Source organism: Euleptes europaea, chromosome 16 (assembly GCF_029931775.1).
Source record: "Euleptes europaea isolate rEulEur1 chromosome 16, rEulEur1.hap1, whole genome shotgun sequence".
NCBI lineage: Eukaryota > Metazoa > Chordata > Lepidosauria > Squamata > Sphaerodactylidae > Euleptes > Euleptes europaea.
Window position 1 is genome coordinate 28,938,073 of NC_079327.1, and position 20,745 is coordinate 28,958,817.

The 20,745-nt window shown below is 44.6% G+C and overlaps 1 protein-coding gene across 1 annotated transcript in view; it reads right to left on the reverse strand.

The window, feature by feature from the left end:
- Positions 1 to 20,497, reverse strand: part of SH3RF3 (SH3 domain containing ring finger 3) — a 229,968-nt gene extending 209,471 nt beyond the window's left edge. The window contains exon 1 of the mRNA XM_056861863.1: positions 19,829 to 20,497. Within this exon, the coding sequence (XP_056717841.1) occupies positions 19,829 to 20,497 (669 nt within the window). The remainder of the gene's footprint in view (positions 1 to 19,828) is intronic.
- Positions 20,498 to 20,745: the final 248 nt, after the last annotated feature.

Below are 20,745 nucleotides of genomic sequence, written 5' to 3' on the forward strand. Positions count from 1 at the left end.
ACCGTGGTCTTGGTATTTTCTTTCCTGACGTTTCGCCAGCAGCTGTGGAAGCATCTTCAGAGGAGTAACACTGAAGGATAGACCACAGACAGACCACGGTCACACAGCCCAGATAGCCTACAGGAATAGTTTAATAGATTACTGAATTAGTTAGATTAGTTTAGTGTTAGGAAGTATTTTAGGAATTGAGAATGTATGTTTATGATTTTTGAATCCCAAGCTCAGAGAGATTTTGTCCATGCAATTCTGGGGAAGCTGAAACACTGGATCACATATTTCTTAGATGCCCATTCTACAAGGTTGCCCGTTCTAAGCTGACTCTATCCATGTCTGAGAAAATTTCAGGATATTCTGATAAATTTCAGGTTAGGAAGCTCCTCTCGGAGGAAAATCCCCACCAAATTAGTGAGGTCGCCAAATTCTGTGCAGCAATCTATAAACTTTGTCAAAGTCTTTTACAATAAAATCCATAGAAATTACAGAAAAAGAAGAAGAGAGCGGGGGGGGGGGTGTCTTTTTTTAATATGTGTCAAAATGTTTATTTTTTACCTAACTGTAAATTATTTTAATTATATATACTCTTTCAAATTATTATGACATAACTTTTAAATAATATCAATGTACCCGTGGTAACATTGCTGTTATGTTCTTAATCTTTATTGGTGCAATGCCGCAATAAATGTACTTGTACTTGAATTTTGAATAAACATTGTACTGGAAGACTGATAAGATTGAGCCCTCGTGCTGCTCATTGGGTTATAGTCTGTTCACTTTTGCAGCATAGGTTTCTGCTTTGTAATATCAAGCCTCCAGGTACTAGCTGGAGATCTGCTATTACAACTGATCTCCAGCTAATAGAGATCAGTTCACCTGGAGAGGGCGGCCACTTTGGCAGTTGGACTCTGTGGCATTGAAGTCCCTCCCCTCCCCAAACCTCACCCTCCTCAGGCTCCACCCCCAAATCCTCCCGCCGGTGGCAAAGAGGGACCTGGCAACCCTACAACCCTAGTTGGACTAGATGACCCTGGAGGTCCCTTCCAACTCTATATTTCTATAATACACTATGTCATCTGCCTTTAGTCTCAGAGAAAGGCAGACTATAAATAGCCAAATAAAATAAATAAAGTACACATGCCAAGTAACCACACAAGTACAGTTAACTCAAAATCACAGAGCTGTTTTTTTTCATCTAAGTCCTCAGAGTCTCTGGTGTTAATTATTCTCTTGCATTTGGCATTTGTAACATCGCAATCCTAACCAGCGTTACACCATTACAATTCCACTGACTTCAATGGACTTTTAAAAGTGTGACCCCGCTTACGATTGCAATGTAAGTGCTAATGTAATTTTTGCTTTTTATTTGCAAAGAGAATATTTGCATTTTCTATGCATAGTTAAAAATTAATACCTTTCTGAAGGTGTGAACAATATATATTTGTGCCCTGCACATTAACGTTTTATGGGGAACAAAGGGAGCTTTCCAAATAGTAGTAGCTATATAATATCTTGATGACGTGAAAATGAATCATAACTGTGAAACAGTCATTCTTTTTTATTCGCTTCTAGGTAACCCGACAGACAGGAAATATGTATGCTTGGGCATTCACAGTGTCTAAGACTAGTCTCTTTCATGTTATGAGGAAGAGGACCAAAGATTTGTATTACCTGCCTGGGAGGGATCTGTATATGTTGCAACCCATCTGAAAAAGGAAAAGCGGTGGGGGGGGGGGGAGGAGGAAGCTGTCCAGACAAGGGAGTTTTCAGTGGTTAACCTTCTGGAACACATTAGCTACTCCAAACTCCAGACTAAACAACCCTGCAAAGTCTTGATTTTATTCATGGACTGGAAATTGTTTGGTTAAAGTATGGAAAGACAGCTATGTATGAGAAGCCACTTACACACACTCGCTTGGTTGTATTTTACTGTAAAATCATCCATGCCTAAAAATTCCACAACTGTGTAGTGATTTCGCTGTATTTTCTTTTCGGCCGTGTTTAATAGTACAACACCACTGCTCTATATATACTGATGAGAAATAGACCAGAATTGCCTCCTGATAAAAGGCCCTACAAATTAGCTGTAAGAAGAGCCTATGCAAATTCTGATCTGTGTGCACGGCTTGGCAGCAGAACTGTATAAAAGAAGTTCACTGCTACAGCCAGAACATGAAAGTGGTGCTTAAGCAGATCAGAACTTGGCATGTGGAAAGCTGTTCTGTCCTTTCTTACTATAGCTGCTTCATCAAAGACAGTTCTCTCTAGCATCTTACCAGATACTTTTTCATCCTGGCAAGAAACTTCATACAGAGAATTCGTAAGTCAAAAAATATTTAGAAAACTTTTTAATGAAAATTATTCCAAACCCTTTTGTGCTTTGAACATCTGAACAAGGGAGGAATTATGACATTTATTGTTTTGGTTTATTACTCTTTTAAGATTTTTATAATAGTGAAAACGTATTTTAAATCAATTGTATAAGTAACTATGGTCCTCATGCAACCATACTATTCATAGTGTTGTGAATGCAGAATTTGAATCCAAGAACGAAAGAACACATTGGTCTGGATCCAACAAAACATTTCTGCAGATAGAAACCAGAAACTCTGATTCCCCCCTCATGTTGTTTCTGGGGTCCCCTATCCCCCAGATGCAGCACTGGGGGGCATTTGGGCTGCAACAGGAGGGAAGAGGCAAGGAGGTTGTGCTTCATGGACAGAAATCTTTTTCATCTGTGGCAGTATAGTGGTTACAACATCGGACCAAGGCCAGCGACCGCTGGGTTCGAATCCCTTGCTCACTATGAAAGCCTGCCAGTTGACCTTGGGCTTCACACAATCTCTAAAACTAACCTAACCTAGCCTAATCTAACCTAATCTCACAAAACTGTTGTGAGGATTAAGTGGATGAGAGGGGAACAATGTGAAAAGCCACTTCGAGTCCATGATTGGAGAGAAAAGTGGGATATAAAATTTCAAAATCTAAATTACTGGTGGATCCAAGCCATTAGGTAAAGTCAAATTTAGAAATATGATATGCCACCCAGCCATACTCATGTACACTTAACAGCAAGTACTGTTGAGTTCACTGCAACTTTCTGTCACGTAAGTGTGAACAGATTGCAGAATTAATTTTAAAATTCAATTAATATAGTCATAAAGGGTAACTGGATGATCACTAAAGTGGTTTATAGCTGGGATGGATCCAGTAATCAAATGTTTCCTAAACCAAGACTAAAATGATATGATGGAATGGAACCAGCAATAGAGACCTACCTTATCCTGAAGGAGAGTTACCGTATGAAAAAAACAGGCAGGGAATAAAAGTTGCAAAGTAATATAAAATAGAATACTGGGCTTTGACGGAGGTTCATATCCTTATTTAGCTATGAAACTCAGTGTGTGGCTAATCTATCTTTATATTCCAATTTAACTTACCTCATGGGGTTGTTGAAACGACAGAATGAGTATCCCCCAGTATACTGCTCCAAGAACCTTGGAGGAAGACAGAATCTGAACGTGCAAGGATCTAGGTTAACACAAAATACTTACGGAAGATTTTTAGTGAGTAGTCACATGAGGACCAACTACAGAGAATTAATATTCTGGTATTGAGTTCACAGATTTGAGCCAATGATACAGACAAAAGTCAGTTCCTGTATGGTTGCTCTGACTGGTGACCTATATCAGGTGAAGTACTAACCTGTTGATTCCTGAATCTGTCAACAGTCTTCACTATACCCTTCACTATACCTTTCACTGGAACAACTGTCAGCATTCAGAGTCAGGTCCTGTTCCAATCTGGACGGTAGATTCTAGAAAGTGGTGCTCGGGGATTATAGCTCAACCTGCCAGCAATCATGCTAAGGTACTCCTCAAGAGTTATATTTTCTGCCTTTATTTTATTTAACATCTACATGAAACTGCTGGCTGAGGTCTTCTGGAGATTTAACCTCCAATTCAGATTGAAACATTGTCTGGGAGGTGGGAGGTGATGCGAGCCCCACATAAGTATTCCTGAGCTACATCGATTTTGCGTAATTTTTCTTGTTTTACTAGACATGAGGTAGGGCAAAGAGGTCTGCAAGGGGTCTGAATCCCTGCCCTGGGCTGCCAGAAATCTTATTCAGTAGCTCCTCTAGCTGCAGGCATTACCTACATTCTTTCATTCTACATGCATTTTCACAGCCATGCACAGAAGCTTATTCTTATTTTAAAAATGAAATTCTCAGGAAGATAAATCCCATGCCCAATGCAATGTTCAGTGGGTTGTCTGCACTCCTGCAGAAACTGCAGCATGTACAGAGCCCTGAATGTGGGGTTATATCTTATTCAAGTCCACTTACCACCATGACACAGCCCATTTCTGAAGTGGGGGGGTGCATAGGAGCCGGCGTGACCCCTACGCCAGCGTCCATGCCACTTGCGCCGTGCAAACTGGCACGGACGCCGGCATAGGGTGACTTACACTGGCCCCCCTAGACGCCAGCAGCAGTGTGGTATTTGAGCACCAGCACTGCTACATGGCACCGTTTTCCCAATGTGCCTCCCCACGCCGGAGTCCACGGGGGCATTCCCAGGGTGTTCCCAGGGGTGGAGCTGCCTTTAAGGCACCTTCTTAAGCCCTTCTGGTGTTATGCCTGCATAATTGTAGCGCAGCCATGTGGGACATTATGGGTTTCCACGAGCTTTTTTTCTTAATTGCATTCCCCCCCCTTTTTTTTTGGCTTGCTGGGCTGGCAGCATCACCCCACCATCCCCCCCTCTTCAGGACTGGGCTCTTGATGTCCTTTACTTTGTAGCACATTCTATGAATCCACACTTACACCGCTGTGTCATTATGCTTACTATTTCAATATATTTGAACTTTCTTAAAGAAGAAATTTAGGGGAATATTTTTTATGAATTCATGACAACACGTATGTGCAACATTAGGAAATATTTATGGAAACAGGATGATTTCTAGTACTCATACAACATACTAAAAAGGTAGACTGAGAAAACAGGTATATTTCCCCCAAAGAGACCACATTTTTACACCACAGGAACTTTTGACAGAGCAAAAATCAAAATCCATAATACATCTGCAGATCTAATTTTTTTAAATACATCTTCAGATCTAATTTTTAAAAATAAACTTTCAAAGTTTTTATGTACACCTCTGTTTTGTTTTGAACAAAAATTAAGAAATGCTTGTCCTGAAAATTAAAGGCCTACATACAATCTTGTTCTTTGTTAACTTCTAGAATCTTTTATGACCTGTAGTCACAGTACATTTCAAGAAAAGAGCAAAAGAAACAAGAATTATTATTTTTTTAAAAAAAACTGTAGGTAGATAATGTAAAAACCAAGCAAATGTGAGTTTATAAGCTGACCGTGCAAGCTCAGTTCCAATTTAAATTGAGCTTCCGGACTTGCTGTAGTCTGTATTGTTCTTTCCTACAACACCAATGCCGAAATGGCTGCTTTATCTGTGCTGAGTCCTGCCAAGTTCAATAAGAGACCTCCTCAGTTGTTAAGTAACTCTACAAATGTTCCCAGCTATAGGTCAAAGTAATTTCAAAATAAATTTTCAAGACATGACAATTTCAGGAAACATGAAACACATAACGGGACCATTTAACAACGGCATCTCCTGAATTACTGGTGTCTATGAGCAAATTTATACCAATGTACTTTAGTAAGTATAAACAGGTATACTTAGAAGTAAGTCTCATGTTATTCTAGCGGGTTAAACCCAGGAAATATCTTTAGGATTGCAACTTTGATCTATTTTCACTGATGCATACTCTCAATTGAACATATTATTTTTCTTGAAAGATATGTATTTGAGTTTATATCAACTCATCTGATATTCTAACTGGTTATTACTAACCACTTGAAGAACATGAGTTACAGGTAAGTAACCTGCTCTTCTTCATTGTGGTCTTTGTGCAGTCACACCGAGGGGAAAAGATCAGGATGCTGACTGATTGGAAACAGGTGAATTCAACAAAACAGTGTATTAAACACTGCTTTGCCAAATGCTGTGTCCCTTGCCTCTATGTAAAATGCCTCACAAAAGAAGAATACTGTGACTACGTATAGCTCTGGAAGAGGTATGCCTCTCCCGAAGGCTATGAATGTAGTACCCCGCTGGTTGAATGTGCTTCAACTACTGTCGGAAACCATTTCTGTGGTAGCTCATGCAGAGTAACTGCAAATGTGACCCAGCTGTTGGAGAGGTCAGTATTTGCCCCTTGTTAATGCTACTCAGAAACAAAAAACCTGGGTGCTTTCTGAAGGTAGAAACATACAGTAGTACCTCTTATAAAAAAAAAACCCCATAAAATACAATTGTGGATTTCTAAAATCAATCTCTTTAAATTAGACAAACAAAATACAGGTTGTCAATTCACCAAGTAAAGTTCCAACTTAAACATAGGCTTAGAGAAAATTCAAAGAAGTCAAACAAATTCAAGTTACAAGTTGCTATTCAAATTAAGGTTATCCAACATATTCAGGTTGTACATTTCACAGTTTACAGTGATTGCTATTGAGACGGGTATCTATCAATATTACTAGTTTCAAAGTAGCAACATCCAGGTATATCTTTTGCCAAATTCTCAAAGGAAGATCCTAGGTAACTGGGTAAACCTGTCCTTGGTTAGGCAGCAGACCCCTGTATATCATGGTTGTCAGGACCGGTAAAAGGTAAGCAGGATACAGTTCATCTTGTTGAACCTTTGCTAATAAACACAGGAGTTAATTTCATGTTTGTCAGCAGAAACAGAAAAGATAGGAGTCCTAGCCATCTGTAGATGGGAGTTTGTCCCCATACTGCAAACATTTTTAAAAGACCATCTGCTCCACGATGCATGGATCTGAGGCAGAGAAAAACAATGGCTACAAACCAGAGAAGTAAGAAAACTGTAGAGAATACAGAAATATTAAAATTAAGATTTTCTTAGCTATAACAATTAAATGGAGGCAAATAGTCCCAACGCTGCCAGTGCTACAGTAAATAATAAAGGACTGAGTAGGAAGGTGCAACTCCACACCCTAGATACTAAATACCCTCCTCTTGGGGGGGGGGGAAATCAGTGCCCGAAATCTTAGCTCTGGAAGGTGTTCAGATTGAGAACCCACAGGTAAACTGAACAGCGACCATGAAAAGTAGGTGTAGACAGAATCATTAAGAAAACTAATGGGATCAAGGCAAGAAACTAGACTAACAGCTCAAGCAAGATTCAGGCAAGGCAGACATTCCAAGAAGGCCAGCTACAGAAAGGAAAAGGAAAAGGCAAATTAGAAGACAGGCTTATCCAAGGACCGCAAAGAAGGAGCATCCTCCTTATGATTCTCCTTTCTGGGGCTACTTGGAGGCTGGAGCCAAAGAGATCAGTGAAGCTCAATAGTGAGCTTGTATTCCCAGAAAAGCATGTGGTGGGCAGAGGAACAATTCCTGGCAATCCAAATGGCGTTTTTCTGGGTTATAGAATAAACATTTGAGAAGAAAACATTATAATTCCTTAGTTAGGCTCAAACACTGGTGATGAGGTAACCTAAGTCCAGAGAAAGATGACAAGTAGGCGAAAGCAAATATTAACACCTTCTGAGATTTTTTAAAAACTTTATTTTCCTTCTTAAATTAGATATTTTGCCATTTGTTCAGCATACAGACCAAAAAGCCCCTGCTGCAGGAAAATCACTGCAGCGATAAGAGTGTTCCGTGCCTGAACAGATCCTTGACATCCTCAGCATAGGTTAATGAACACATCTTTGCATTTTCTGTGATGGGTTCTTTTTAGACCTCCTCTTGTCACTTACAAAGGTTATGTTGATGTGAACCAACCTCACTTCATAAATTAAAAAAAAAAACAGACTGCAAACAAAATAAACAGCAATGAGAATTGAGAAAAATAGTACCACAGATTCATCAAGGGAAGCTACCCAAAGCCTAGGGCAATATCTGTATCACATTAATAAAGCAAAGGCATTCTAATTCCTATTTTATGTTAAGGGGCAGAGGATCTGAAGGAAACGCCACCAAAAAACTGGGATGCTGATCTCCGTGATTCCATTGCCTTCAGATGCAGAAGTGGAGTCCTAATATTAAAACACAATTCCTTATTTATATTTTAACATATCCCCTATAACTATTTTGACAGCAAAATTAACACTCAATAAACTCAGCCATGCCACTGTTTCCTACATTTTTCTTTTTGTTGTTGTTGCCTGCGTTGATTTACTCTGTGTAATATATTATCTGTTTGCTCACTGCAATGTTTATGCTTACGTAATACCATTTTATGCATTGTGCAGCACAACATGCCTAACACTTTTTGCCTTGTTTCAGATTTCTATACTCCTACTCCTATCACATTGTTTGTCTCATACTGTTGACTGCATTGCTTTACACTGTGTAATCTGCCTTGAGCCTCAGTGAGAAAGGCAGACTATAAATAAATTATATAAATAATCTTATCACATACTTTTCCTGTCTCTGAGATATAACAAAGTTAAGGATACACATTGTAAAGGATGCACATTATAAAGGATGCACATTATAAAGTGTGACGAGGTGGGCAGGCACTAGTGGCACAAAGGGAAGAGTGTCCAACAGTCCATGGCTGGTGGGTCATGGAGTAAAGGTGTTGCACATTGGCATCGTTGGAGATGAGACCACAAGAACTTTGCTCTGGCCCCCTCCCTGGTTTGTCCCTATCAGACTGTCACCAGGCCACAGGGACATGGCTGCCGTTTCTGGTTTGCCAGGGCTTGAAGCCGTGGCGTTGCCAGCTTGCTATTGTTTCTTCATCCCTGAGGAGGCCCAGCCCCATCCTCCTGCCCCTGCCCCCCTCGGGTTCCAACTCCAGACACCAAGACCCAGCAAACCTGGAGGTGGGGAATGCGTTCTTTCACCCTGTCCCAAACTCCATAGATTTCTGTTAATGTCCAGCTAGAGGAAAAAGGGGTTAAGCAGCGAATATTAAGTACTTTTACATTCCATTGATTTCAGTAGGCGAAAGTTAAGTAAATGCTTAATTGTCCCATTAAAATCAACACAACTTAAATGTACTCAGTTTTGGCAACCTTGTGCTCTATGCATCTTTCTATCATTACATGTCATGGACTTTAGAAGAAAGTTTAGAACGGTTCAGAGAACTGTCTAAAGGTACAAAGTAGATCTGTCAGTGTAAAATGCTTGGATGGGTGCTAATCTGGGAACCAATATGAGTAGCATGAGGGGGGTACACGTGATGAGGAGCTCTGCTTTCCAAACATTCACTAACATGGAAAGTAGGGGCATCATACTTATAATATTATAATCATACTAACTACAGAAGCAAAACTCCAACAGTTACATCAATAATGACTGAAAGAGACTGTCTCTTACCCCATACCTAACCAGTGATCTAGCCACTATCATTTTATTTTTTCTCATTTATTTTGCAAAGCAGGCATCCAGTACAGGAGGCTGAGGGCCAGCCAGCCACCAGCACCCAAGGAGTAGCAACAGGAGGTAGCAAAGATGGAGGAGGAGTGGCAGGGTCCAGCACAGCTGGTGCCCAGCCCCCTGCAGGTCAAGAGAGCAGGAGAGGCTCAATTGGGGGGAAGAGAGGAAACGGGGGGAGTGGCTCCCTTAGGCTTGCAGGGGCCAGAAGTCTTGGCTAGTTACTTTGGGCCAAGGGGGGAGGTCAATTAGAGCCATTATTTGGGGGTTCTTATCCTCCGAGTAAAAAATTCTCTCAAAGAATTGTGACCATACACTTGACAAAATACAGCATGGAAATAAAGGGCTCCTATTCCAGCTTCTTGCAGTTAATGCCCAGAACTGTCTAGAGGGGCCAGGAGTGCCGCCCTTTAAGGCAACCGGGGAGGGGAGAGGGGCAGGAGAACTGGGAGCCCAAGCTGGCTGCCCAGTGGGGGGGGCCTGGGATAGAAGGATTGGGTGAGGCTGCACGTGTCCCATCCCTAGGAGCCCCTTTAAAAGGTGAAATCTGGAAGAGCCAGGGAAGAAGGGCCAGAGCTCACCAGAGGTATAGAAGGAAAGGCGACTGGTAAATGTGGGAGAGGGACCCGTGAGTTGAGGGGGAAAAAAACCTCCTTGCTCTTTGCTGAGGCCCTTCCCAGGGCAATCCTACTAAAAGAGAATGCTAGAGGTGACTCCAGCCATACCCCCCGAGGAGCTGGACAAAAATTTTTTTAAAAAATTGGAAAGGGAGGATAAATCCACAACAAACAGAACAGTGTTACCTGTGTCTGTGGTGGAGAAGTGAGCATTGAGGTGGGAGAGAGGAAGCAGAGGTGGCACTACAGGCAGTGTGGAAGGGAGCAGCCAGTGGTGATGTGCATGGTGCGGCGGCAATGAAGAGAGAAGACGGCAGGGAAGGAAGGTTTGGAGCATGGGGGAAGGCAGTGGGGTGATGGTAAGAAGCAGCAGGAGTAAGCGGGAAGCAGGGGGAGAGGAGGAGGAGGCACTACAGGTGCCTCCTCCTCTCTACTTGTTGGGGCTTTAATCCGAACTGGGCTGTGCATACAAGGGAATTCAGTTCTGAGAATGGTACTCCTAGGGAATGCTTTTTAACAGCACCCATGGCAAACATGTGGAGGCAGAACAGCCAGAGACCCTTCCAAACGTTAAATTTTTTCAGCTCTTTTTAAGCCTGAAACTTAACATTTTACCATAGATTAGATCATTGTCACATAAGAGAAGAAATAGAAGTTACTGAACAAGCACTAGCACAGAATATCCAGTGGAAACCACATTCAAACTAAGAAAGCACTGCTATAGGCCTTTTTGGGGTCACAACTCCACAATTCCCTTCAGTTATACATACAGGAATAATGCTAAAATAAACACTTGCTATAATAAAGGACACAGAGTCATCACATGTAATTAAGTATTGTAATTTCTGTGGATAACCTTGATCAACTCATTACATGGGTGTGCGAGGTACGGTAATCCCCGCAGGATTTACCTATAAACTTCACCTAACTCGCAGACTTGAGGCACTCTTGCATTACAAGTCAAAACATCTGTCTAGTGTAACCAGCTGGGCAGCCAGCCAATAACCACAGCTCCTCTAGGAATTAACTGGTAAGTCCAGAGAAGCAGAAAAATGAAAAGGTTGTCCTGTAAGACTGCATGTTGGTACGCATGAATGCTGTTCCCAAGATGCCCCACAAGAACAGAGACACCAACCTAAGAAGTTCAGTTTATCGTGTATTATAACGTATTCCTAAATATCAGCATCCTCAAAATGCCACTACCTCATCTTCTTAAGGCCGGCCTCCATGACATCTGACCCACCAAGGGAAATGCAGCCCATCAGCCATTTAGGATGACCCACTAAAGGCTTGATAATCTTCCTATTTATACAGCTTCCTGGAACTGCAAAAACATCCTACAACTACAAAAACAAGCAAGAAACAGACCAAAATATATTAGGGCTTCTGAGAGCTTCGGACTGACTATACAGCCGGCGAACATACTGTTTTCAACAGCCATTATCACATATTAGAACTCATCGCCATCTGAATCATGCTGAACAGCTTTTTGGCTGCACAGTAGTTGTGGTTGTTAACTTTTAACGGTTTTAATTATTTGTACCCTTCTTTGGTGCCTGTACAGTAGGGGGAAACCAATCTCCCCAGGGTCACTGTTGGTTCATGTTGTTAAACTACACAGGTGACTCTCAATTTGTCTATACTTGCACATATACTTCATATAGCTAATGCTCTCAACATATAGCTAATGCTCTCAACATATAGCTAATGCTCTCAACAATCTTCATACAACTACTTCATGGAGGAGAGGGATATCATGGAGGAGAGGGATATTCATGGCTGTTAGTTAGAATGGATACTAGTCATGCTGCATACCTATACTCTCTAGTATCAGAGGAGCATGCCTATTATTTTGGGTGCTGTGGAACACAGGCAGGATGGTGCTGCTGCAGTCGTCTTGTTTGTGGCTTCCTAGAGGCCCCTGGTTGGCCACTGTGTGAACAGACTGCTGGACTTGATGGGCCATGGTCTGATCCAGCAGGGCCTTTCTTATGTTCTTAGTAAACCTACTTCTGAACTTTAATGCAAGCTGTTGAAGATTTGGTTAACAGCACTAAAGGCCATGTTCTTTTCCTTCAGTGGAGCATGCCTATTATCTTTGGTGCTGTGGAACACAGGCAGGATGGTGCTGCTGCAGTCGTCTTGTTAGTGGCTTCCTAGAGGCACCTGGTTGGCCACTGTGTGAACAGACTGTTGGACTTGATCGGCCTTGGTCTGATCCAGCAGGGCCTTTCTTATGTTCTTATGTATATATATATGGTAAAGATCCCCTGTGCAAGCACCGGGTCATTCCTGACCCATGAGGTGACGTCACAACCCGACGTTTACTAGGCAGACGGGGTGGTTTGCCAGTGCCAGGGGTCGCCATAAGTCGGCTGCGACTTGACGGCACTTTACACACCCACAGTTGCTTGCTACTGTTCAACAGCAGCCACCCCATGAAAACCATTGTAGTGCAGCAGTTGGAGCTTCAGAATAGGGTCTGAGAGACCCAGGTTTGAATCCCCATCATTCTGATCTCTGTAGTTGGGAGAGGTGTTGTGATTTCAGGAGATCTCCAGACCTCACCTGGAAGGACAGAAGAAATCAGGAAAAGGAGAGATACTATGGGAGCTTTCAGGAAGGGGAAAGAGGAAATAGTGGGAGAGGGGGAAATGCCTCCCGCAAGTCCTTGCAGGTTCCCACTTATTTATAAATCACTGTCTGAGTGGCTAGTTTGTTCACTCTTTAGTTAAACAAACTGTTGCGGCGTGGCATGCAAAGATGACAGGCCTGTGTGGAGGAAAATACAAATCCCATTGGGTTGTGCGAGAACACACATGCCCGAAAGGCTGCCAACGGCATCGTACTGTCTGAAATATGTGAAAAGTAACCTGCTGAACAGGCTCAAAGTGCTGGTGAACAGTTGAACTTCCTGATGAATGAGTGAATGAATTATTTATTGCAGTCCAAGACCAGCACAAAAATAGATACAGTACCAGAAATATTTACATAAAGAACTGCTAGAGCTGCCTGATGAAATAGCTGCTCCCTGACCACAGTAAGTAAACAGAATGAGCCAAACTGTTGGGGAGCAGCAACAGCAAATTAAATAGCATATAAACTAACAGCATATAAACTCACAATTCACTTGTTTTATTTTAAAAAATGCTTTCATTTAAGAAAGTTCAGAGACTTGATACACAAAAGCTCAGCAATCTTCACAAGAATCTTGTACAAACCTAGATCGCTAGCCCCATATTATAAGGGGGGCACTGAAACTGTAAGACAGTACTCAACGCTTAAGCAAGTAAATTTATAGTGAGACTAGGATGAGCACAGGAATGTACACTAAGGTATGTGGTAGTCAACAAAAGAACAACAAACACCTCTACAAGACACTGTCCTTTTACCATCAAGTAATTATTTCACCTCAGAAAAAACAGTATCTGAACTTTCTGTAAAGAACAGTAAATGGGCTGATTCGACAAGGGACAATAAATAGAAAATAACAATTAAAAATCACATTCTTTAATATTTATCACCATCGGTTGGCAACCTTTTTGGCCCAAGTCCCAGAACAAAAATGCACTGTTCTACCTGTGAAGATGTTGGGTGTGCCAGCAAAGAAAAGGGTAGGAGGGAAATGAGTTGGCTTCTTTACTAAGTAAGGAGTTATATCAACCGTGTGTTTGGAATTGGGTTGATGCTCAGTTTTAGTTGAAAGGGTAGGTACCCTTAATTTAGGTGGGAGTGTATGGGCCTGTGCTGACTTAATCTGTGTAAGGTTGTCCTAAAGCAGGGGTCCTCAAACTAAGGCCCGCGGGCCAGATCCGGCCCATCAGGGTCCTGAACCCGGCCCCCTCCTCCCTCCGGAGCCGCCGCCGCCGCGCCCGTCCCTTCCCCAAATTAAGGCGGCCGATCACCGTATAAAGCGTCGGCGGCAGCAGCGGAGCGGCAACACCCACGCCGACCCGGGAGCCGCCGCCGCCTCTGCACCTTCCCCGCCGCGGCTGCCCTGAAGAGCCACCGCCGCCTTCCTTTCCCCAACTGCACGCGCGGCTCGGGGGACAGGAGGCGCCGCCTCGGACTGCAATGTGCCCCTCGCCGCCGCTGCTCCTCTTGCCGCAGCAGCCACCGCAGCCCTGAAGGAGCCATGCCGGGCTGGAAGAAGAACACCCCTGTCTGCCTGCAAGCCGAGCAGGAGCGAGGCAAGCGGGCGAGCGAGAGCCGGGGCCCCCGTGAGGGGGGCTTGGGTGGCGGTGCCTCCGGGGAGGGGAGGGCTGAGAGACCGTCTCCCGCCAGCCTCCTCCCGCGTCCTTCCCCCTTCCCCTCAGGTGGTCTGGGCCAGCCCAGCCCGCCTCCCGCTCCAGGAGGTGGGAAAGGAGGGCGCGCGGCTGTGGGGGGGCGTCTCTCAGCCCAGCGAAGGGGGGAGTGTCGGCCATGGAGAGGCACCTGGGGGAGGGGCGGCACGTCCTCCTGCCGCAAGTTAACTTTTCTTTGCCTGGGTGCCTGGCTGCCTTCCCGTTTGAGGGGGGGCAGTCAGCCCCCAACAGTGTTTGAGGGACAGTGAACTGGCCCCCTGTTTAAAAAGTTTGAGGACCCCTATCCTAAAGGTTCCCTAGCCTCATTATTATATTGTTTTGTTCCTTTGTTGGGAGAATGCAAAACGAGTTAATTAACTTTGCATCCTCCTTTTCAAATATATCATCCACTGGATTATATGGCTAGAGCGGGGAGCATCTAGAGGTAGGAGGGAAATGAGGGTTATACTTGGCCAGACATGCTTGAAGTAGGTAGGCCAAACTCCAGCAGCATGGCCTGCTGCATCTTCGGGATTCGCCTTCAACTCTGAGCTGGGGGGTTTGCCTACCCCTGGCCTAATAGATTACCATGCAACCCATCTCCTTCAAATCCCATTTTCATTTTCCAGTGACCCTCCACTGATGAAAATAACAAAACAAAACGCAAATGACCAAGGGTTACTATTGCTCCCTTTACCGTATTTCAGCAGATGAATGCTGTATGTATCCATTAAACATTCCAAGGAATTTAACCAATGTTGAAACTAAAACATACTGGTTATAGGAGAGGGAATAAGAGAAGTATCAAAAGTTATCATAAATAAAGATTTGACTACGGATAAAACAGAAAAAAACATTTGAATGTGAATACTTGCATTTTTAAAAAATTGAATGAAATGTCAGCAGCATATTAGTGTATTTATAACTTGTACACCTGGGAATGGGGATTTTCTTAATTGTATTGCAGGCAAAAATGTCCTCTTGATCACTACATCCTATAATATACGTGCACCGGGTAACAGCAGTAGATGTCCCCCTCCCACATGCACTATAATGCGAAACATACAAGGCCTGTACCTTCGCTTGTATCTTTCATCAATACTGCAAATGGCTAACAGATCTTCCCTGTGTAGTGTGCTAATTTAGAAAGTTGGTCCATTTAGTGAGAAGGCATTCCCTTATTTTTCATAGATACATGAGGTTCAAGACATCATGAGGATAATCTAATATAACCTGCTACCCTAACACAGTAAAATCATAATGTAACCATCCTTAAAAATAGTTTTGGGGCCCAATAAAAATCCTTCTGTAACTGATGTCCCATTGTCACTTGCACTTCCTGAACATAGCTGAGACTGGGAAGAATTCAAAAATATGGCAAATAAAGAGAGTAAAGCCAACAATACAACTGCAGGACCACCTCTCTCCCTCTATACCCCCCCCCAAAGAGTATTGCGCTCATCTGGGAAAAAATCTCCTGATGGTCCCTAGCCCGAGAAATATCTTTGACCACAGCCAGGGCCTTTTCAACTCTGGCCCCAGCCTGCTGAAACTCTCTGTCGAGTGAGACCCAGGCCTTGTGGGGGGTCCTAGCTCAGTTCCACAGGGCCTGCAAGACAGAGATGTTCCGCCAGGCCTACAGTTGAGGACAGTGACTGTTTACATCTGCTGGTCTCCTTTGCTGGGCACAATTAGACCCCATGCCTCTTGGCTGTCTTTTAGGTTTCCCCATTATCTCTGAGACCAATCTCGCCCTGTTAAGAGTATTTTCCTCTCTAATTTACTTAAGATAGACTAAAGTGAGGGAATCACTATTAGGGCACCATTTTTAATTATTAACATGTTATGGATACTAATTCATTATATATTTGTACGTATTTGTGGTGGTGTTTTAATGAATGTAGCATTGTATTGTTCATAGCCACCCTCAGCCCAGCCCTGGCCAGGAAAGGGTGGGATAGAAATAAAACAAAATAAACTCTACCAGGTTAATTTCTTGTAAATACAAAAAGTATTGATAGAATAGCAAAAAATAAAAAATAAAAAAAATCTGGAAAGTGGGGCAAAACCATAAGTATTATAGTAGCACTATTACAAATCACATCTTTTCTAAAACAAAAAAAGTCTACCAATACATAATGAGATTTTTCAGCTCTGCCTCTCAACAAGGCAATTATAAGCCTAAACAACATCTACTGCCCAAGATAAAGACAAGGGATACAATTCGGTATATAGCTCTCCACAATGACCAAGTTGCCTTGTTATCTCATACTGTGCAATTCAGGCAGAGCAGCTCCTTTTGTTTTCAGGTAAGCATGATAACCCAGCAGTATCAGCAGCTATGAGAAGAGTTACTCTCTCCTGCTGATTTTTTAAAAAACAGATTAGTTCAGATTTCTTTCACTGTAATGAACCTTCTAGGAATCAGTAACACTACATCGATTTAAAAGATAAAGCTCTGAGGTCATTCAAAAGGCTAAACAAACAGTTTCGGGGAACCATTTGTGCTCATTCACTCATTAGCCCAAGCAAGGAAGGGAAAATGCAGCCATCAATCATGACTGCAAAGAAGTGACTTTAAAAGTCAGGGAAAGATGCTCCATCAGCTAGAGCATTTCAGTGCCAATAATATCGGTCAAGCTTTACACACAGCTTTCCCTAAGCTTCAATTAAAGAATAAAATGGTTCTTCATGGTATTATGATACCACCAAAGAATGATAAAAGATATAATTTACATATTCATTATAGAATTAGTGTCTGCAAATTATTTACTCTATTAGCCAATAAGCTGAAATATTCCTACAGCGGAAATTCACATAATTTGCTCTCATCCCTCTGCCACCCTTTATTTTCTGCTATATCCTTTGGAGTTCTCTGTGCATCCATACCCACTATTGCACAACCATGAAGCCCCATACAAGAGACATGGCGTCTTTCCACACTATCCAACTAGAGCCTGAAGAAATTGGGCTGAGCAGGTCGATGCAGAGATCAGCAAGTGGTGGACCAGTTGGCATTATTGTTTTAGTCTAACAACTAAACACAATGCCACCATTCAGCACTTCTGGCATCCTGAGTTTTATCAGGAGGAGCCAAAGAGTGACATGAAGCCACCAGCAGCCAATTTCCCTTTCTGAGAGAACAATTTTGGACAGAATAACTTGACGTTCTGCAAAGGAGTATTGGCTTCCTCTGAAATTTTCACATTGGAAGCCAAGCCATATTTTTAAAACTTTTTTTTTAAAAAAACAAACGCATAAATTACTTATATAAATCTTGATCACCTATTATCATTGAAAGGGTCAGTTGGTGGTAAATGTGACAATTGAAACCCCTCAGATCGCCTACACTGAATGACATACTTGCTAGAGCAAAGAGAAAATACAATGCAATCAAACTACTGCTGTGAAGCAAACCCTGATTGTAATACCTTTTGCCACAGCTCCAGCAGAAGTATCAGAATGCATGGCATACATTATCTGAAGAGGTAAAGAGTTAGCTTATATGAACAAAGCATCTGTAGTTTGTTGGTCATGTACACCGCTACAGCAATCTGTAGAGCAAGCAGCAACAAGACAGGCTCATGTATCATTTAATTGTGTAGAAGGGATTTTGGCCGGTCTTGGCCATGAAGTACGGTGTCACAATCAACTCAGTCTGCTGAAATTCCCACTCCTATGCCAAACTAACAGAATAAGTCAAGCAACACTTTTCTCAGGTCCAGTCAACCCTCACAAAAAAAGTATGCAAGCTTTCACGTTGCACAGAACACTTCCTTTTCTATACAGCAAGACTTAAAGTAATCTTGTATAGGATTTTTCTTTTGTTTCCCAATGCTTCCCTTCCATCCAGCAGCATAAACCCAAAAGAACTTTTTTTTTAAAAAGACAACGTCATGTCCCTAAGATCCACAAAATAACTCTTCATCCCCTGTAAGCTGGAAGTGCATTATGCACCTGTACTGACACACAGTACTTTTTCCCCCACCAGAATTTCAAAAAGCAACAGGAAATCAAACGAAGTTGTCAATCAACTAAGACAAACAGTACTATTCTAGCCAGCAAGTTGGTAGCACTGCACACCACAATTTTTTAAAATAGACAAAAAAATCAGGACACAGCCTGCATCCTGCACAGGAAGGCCCTTTATGCATGGGAGGTTTTTGCCTTGGATCTGCCGCTCTCTCTGTGTGTGTTAAGTGCCGTCAAGTCATTTCCGACTCATGGCAACCCTATGAATCAATGTCCTCCAAAATGTCCTATTTTGGACAGCCCTGCTCAGATCCTGCAAATTGAGGGCCGTGGCTTCCATTATAGAGTCCATCCATCTCTTGTTGGGTCTTCCTCTTTTCCTGCTGACCTCAACTTTTCCTAGCATGATGGTCTTTTCCAGTGACTCTTGTCTTCTCATAATATGTCCAAAGTATGACAGCCTCAATTTAGTCATTTTAGCTTCTAGGCTCAGTTCAGGCTTACTTTGATCTAAAACCCACTGATTTGTTTTTTTGGCGGTCCAGGGTATCTGTAACACTCTCCTCCAACCCCACATTTCAAAGGAATCTACTTTTTTCCTATCAGCTTTCTTCATTGTCCAGCTCTCACACCTATACATAGTAATAGGGAATACAATGGCATGGATTACACATACATGAACACATGTATACTGAATCAGACCATCAAGGTCTGATCTTGGTTGCCAGTGACACATCTGCTCTCTAGATGCACATTTTCCCCCCATCCCAATTCTCAAAACTCAACAATAAGCCCCCCATGCAGAGTTTTGAGAATTCAGATGGGGAAAATGCGCATCTAGAGCGCGGCAAACCCAAGGCAAAAACTCCCGTGCATAAATAGCCAAAGTCAGAAAACAATAAAGGGTACCTATGAAAGGGGCATAGCTGAAGGGGTGCCTGTGTTGTTGTGACAGGTTTCTGTGTGTGTTTGTGTGTGCGTGCATCTTGCACCCAAAAGTCAGAAAACAACAAAGGGTACCTATGAAAGAGGCATAGCTGAAGGGGAGTGTGTTGTTGTTGTGACAGGTCTCGGTGTGTGCGCATCATGACACAGCCTGCATGCTGCACACAAAAGTCACAAAACAATCAAGGGTACCTATGAACGAGGCATAGCCGAAGGGGCGCCTGTGTCGCTGTTGTGACAGGTGTTGGTGTGTGTGTGTCGGTGTGTGCGCGCATCATGACACAGCCTGCATCCTGCACAGAAAAGTCAGAAAACAATAAAGGGTACCTCTGAACGAGGCTCAGCCGAAGGGGCGCCTGTGTTATTGTGACAGGTTCAGGTGTGTGGGTGGGTGTGTGCGGGCATCCTGCACCCAAAAGTCAGAAAACCACAAAGGGTACCTATGAAAGAGGCGTAATCGCTGAAGGGGCGTGTGTCGTTGTTGTGACAGGTGTGTGTGTGTGTAGGCAGCCCGCCGGTCGGGGCGGAGCCAGGGCCTTTGCGGGGTGTGTGTGGGGTGATGATAGCCGGGCCGCTTACCTTGAGCGGGGCGCTGCGGCTGGCGGCGGCGAGCTCCCGGAGGCTGGCAGCGGCCGAGGCGGCTGCCGCGGCGGCGCTGGGAGAGGCGGCGGGGTGGCAGCCCGGGGGGGCGGCGGCGGCATGGGCATGGGCCTGGGTCCCTCCTCCTCCTGCTGCTGCTGCTGGGGCAGGGGCGCCCCCGCCGTGGCCCCCGTGGCCCCCGTGGCCCGCCCCCCCTGCCGCCGTCGGGGCGCGGGGCCGCTGCCGGATGCCGTCGAGCAGGCGGACGAGGAGGATGTTGTGGGGCAGCTGGTCGACGGCGCAGCCCACCAGGACGCGGCACTCGGGGCAGCGCAGCTCGCGGCGGGAGCTGACGATGCGCTCCAGGCAGCGGCGGCAGAAGGTGTGCTGGCAGGGCAGCGCCTTGGCCGTCGTGTCCAGCCGCTCCAGGCACACCGAGCACTCCAGCAGGTCCAGCAGCGACGACTCGTCCATGCCGGACGCGGCGGAGGGGGGGGAGGGCGAGGAGGGGGCGGCCGGGGGTCCCTCGCCGCCGCCGCCGCCGCCGCCCCCTCCAGCAGCCGCCGCCGCCGCCGCCGCCGGCCGCCGCCGCCTCTCCTCGGCGGCGCGCTTCTCGGCGGCGGCGGCGGCGGCCTTGGAGGAGCACAGCCACGACGCCCCTAGCAGCATGGGGGGGAGCGGCGAGGGGGGCCGCGGCGGCGGCGGCGGCACATGGCAGCCGGCGGCGAACCGAGCCCGCCCACGGGGGGCGGGGGGCCGTCAGCCCGAGCCGGAGGGCGGGGACTGGGAGACCCGGCGTGGGGAGGCGAGGGGAGGGGGCGCTCCCTCCCTCTCTCCCTCCCTCCCCACGGCCCCGGTAGACGGCGGAGGGAGTCCCCCGGCGGCGCCGGCTCCGATTGCAACGCGGACGACCACGA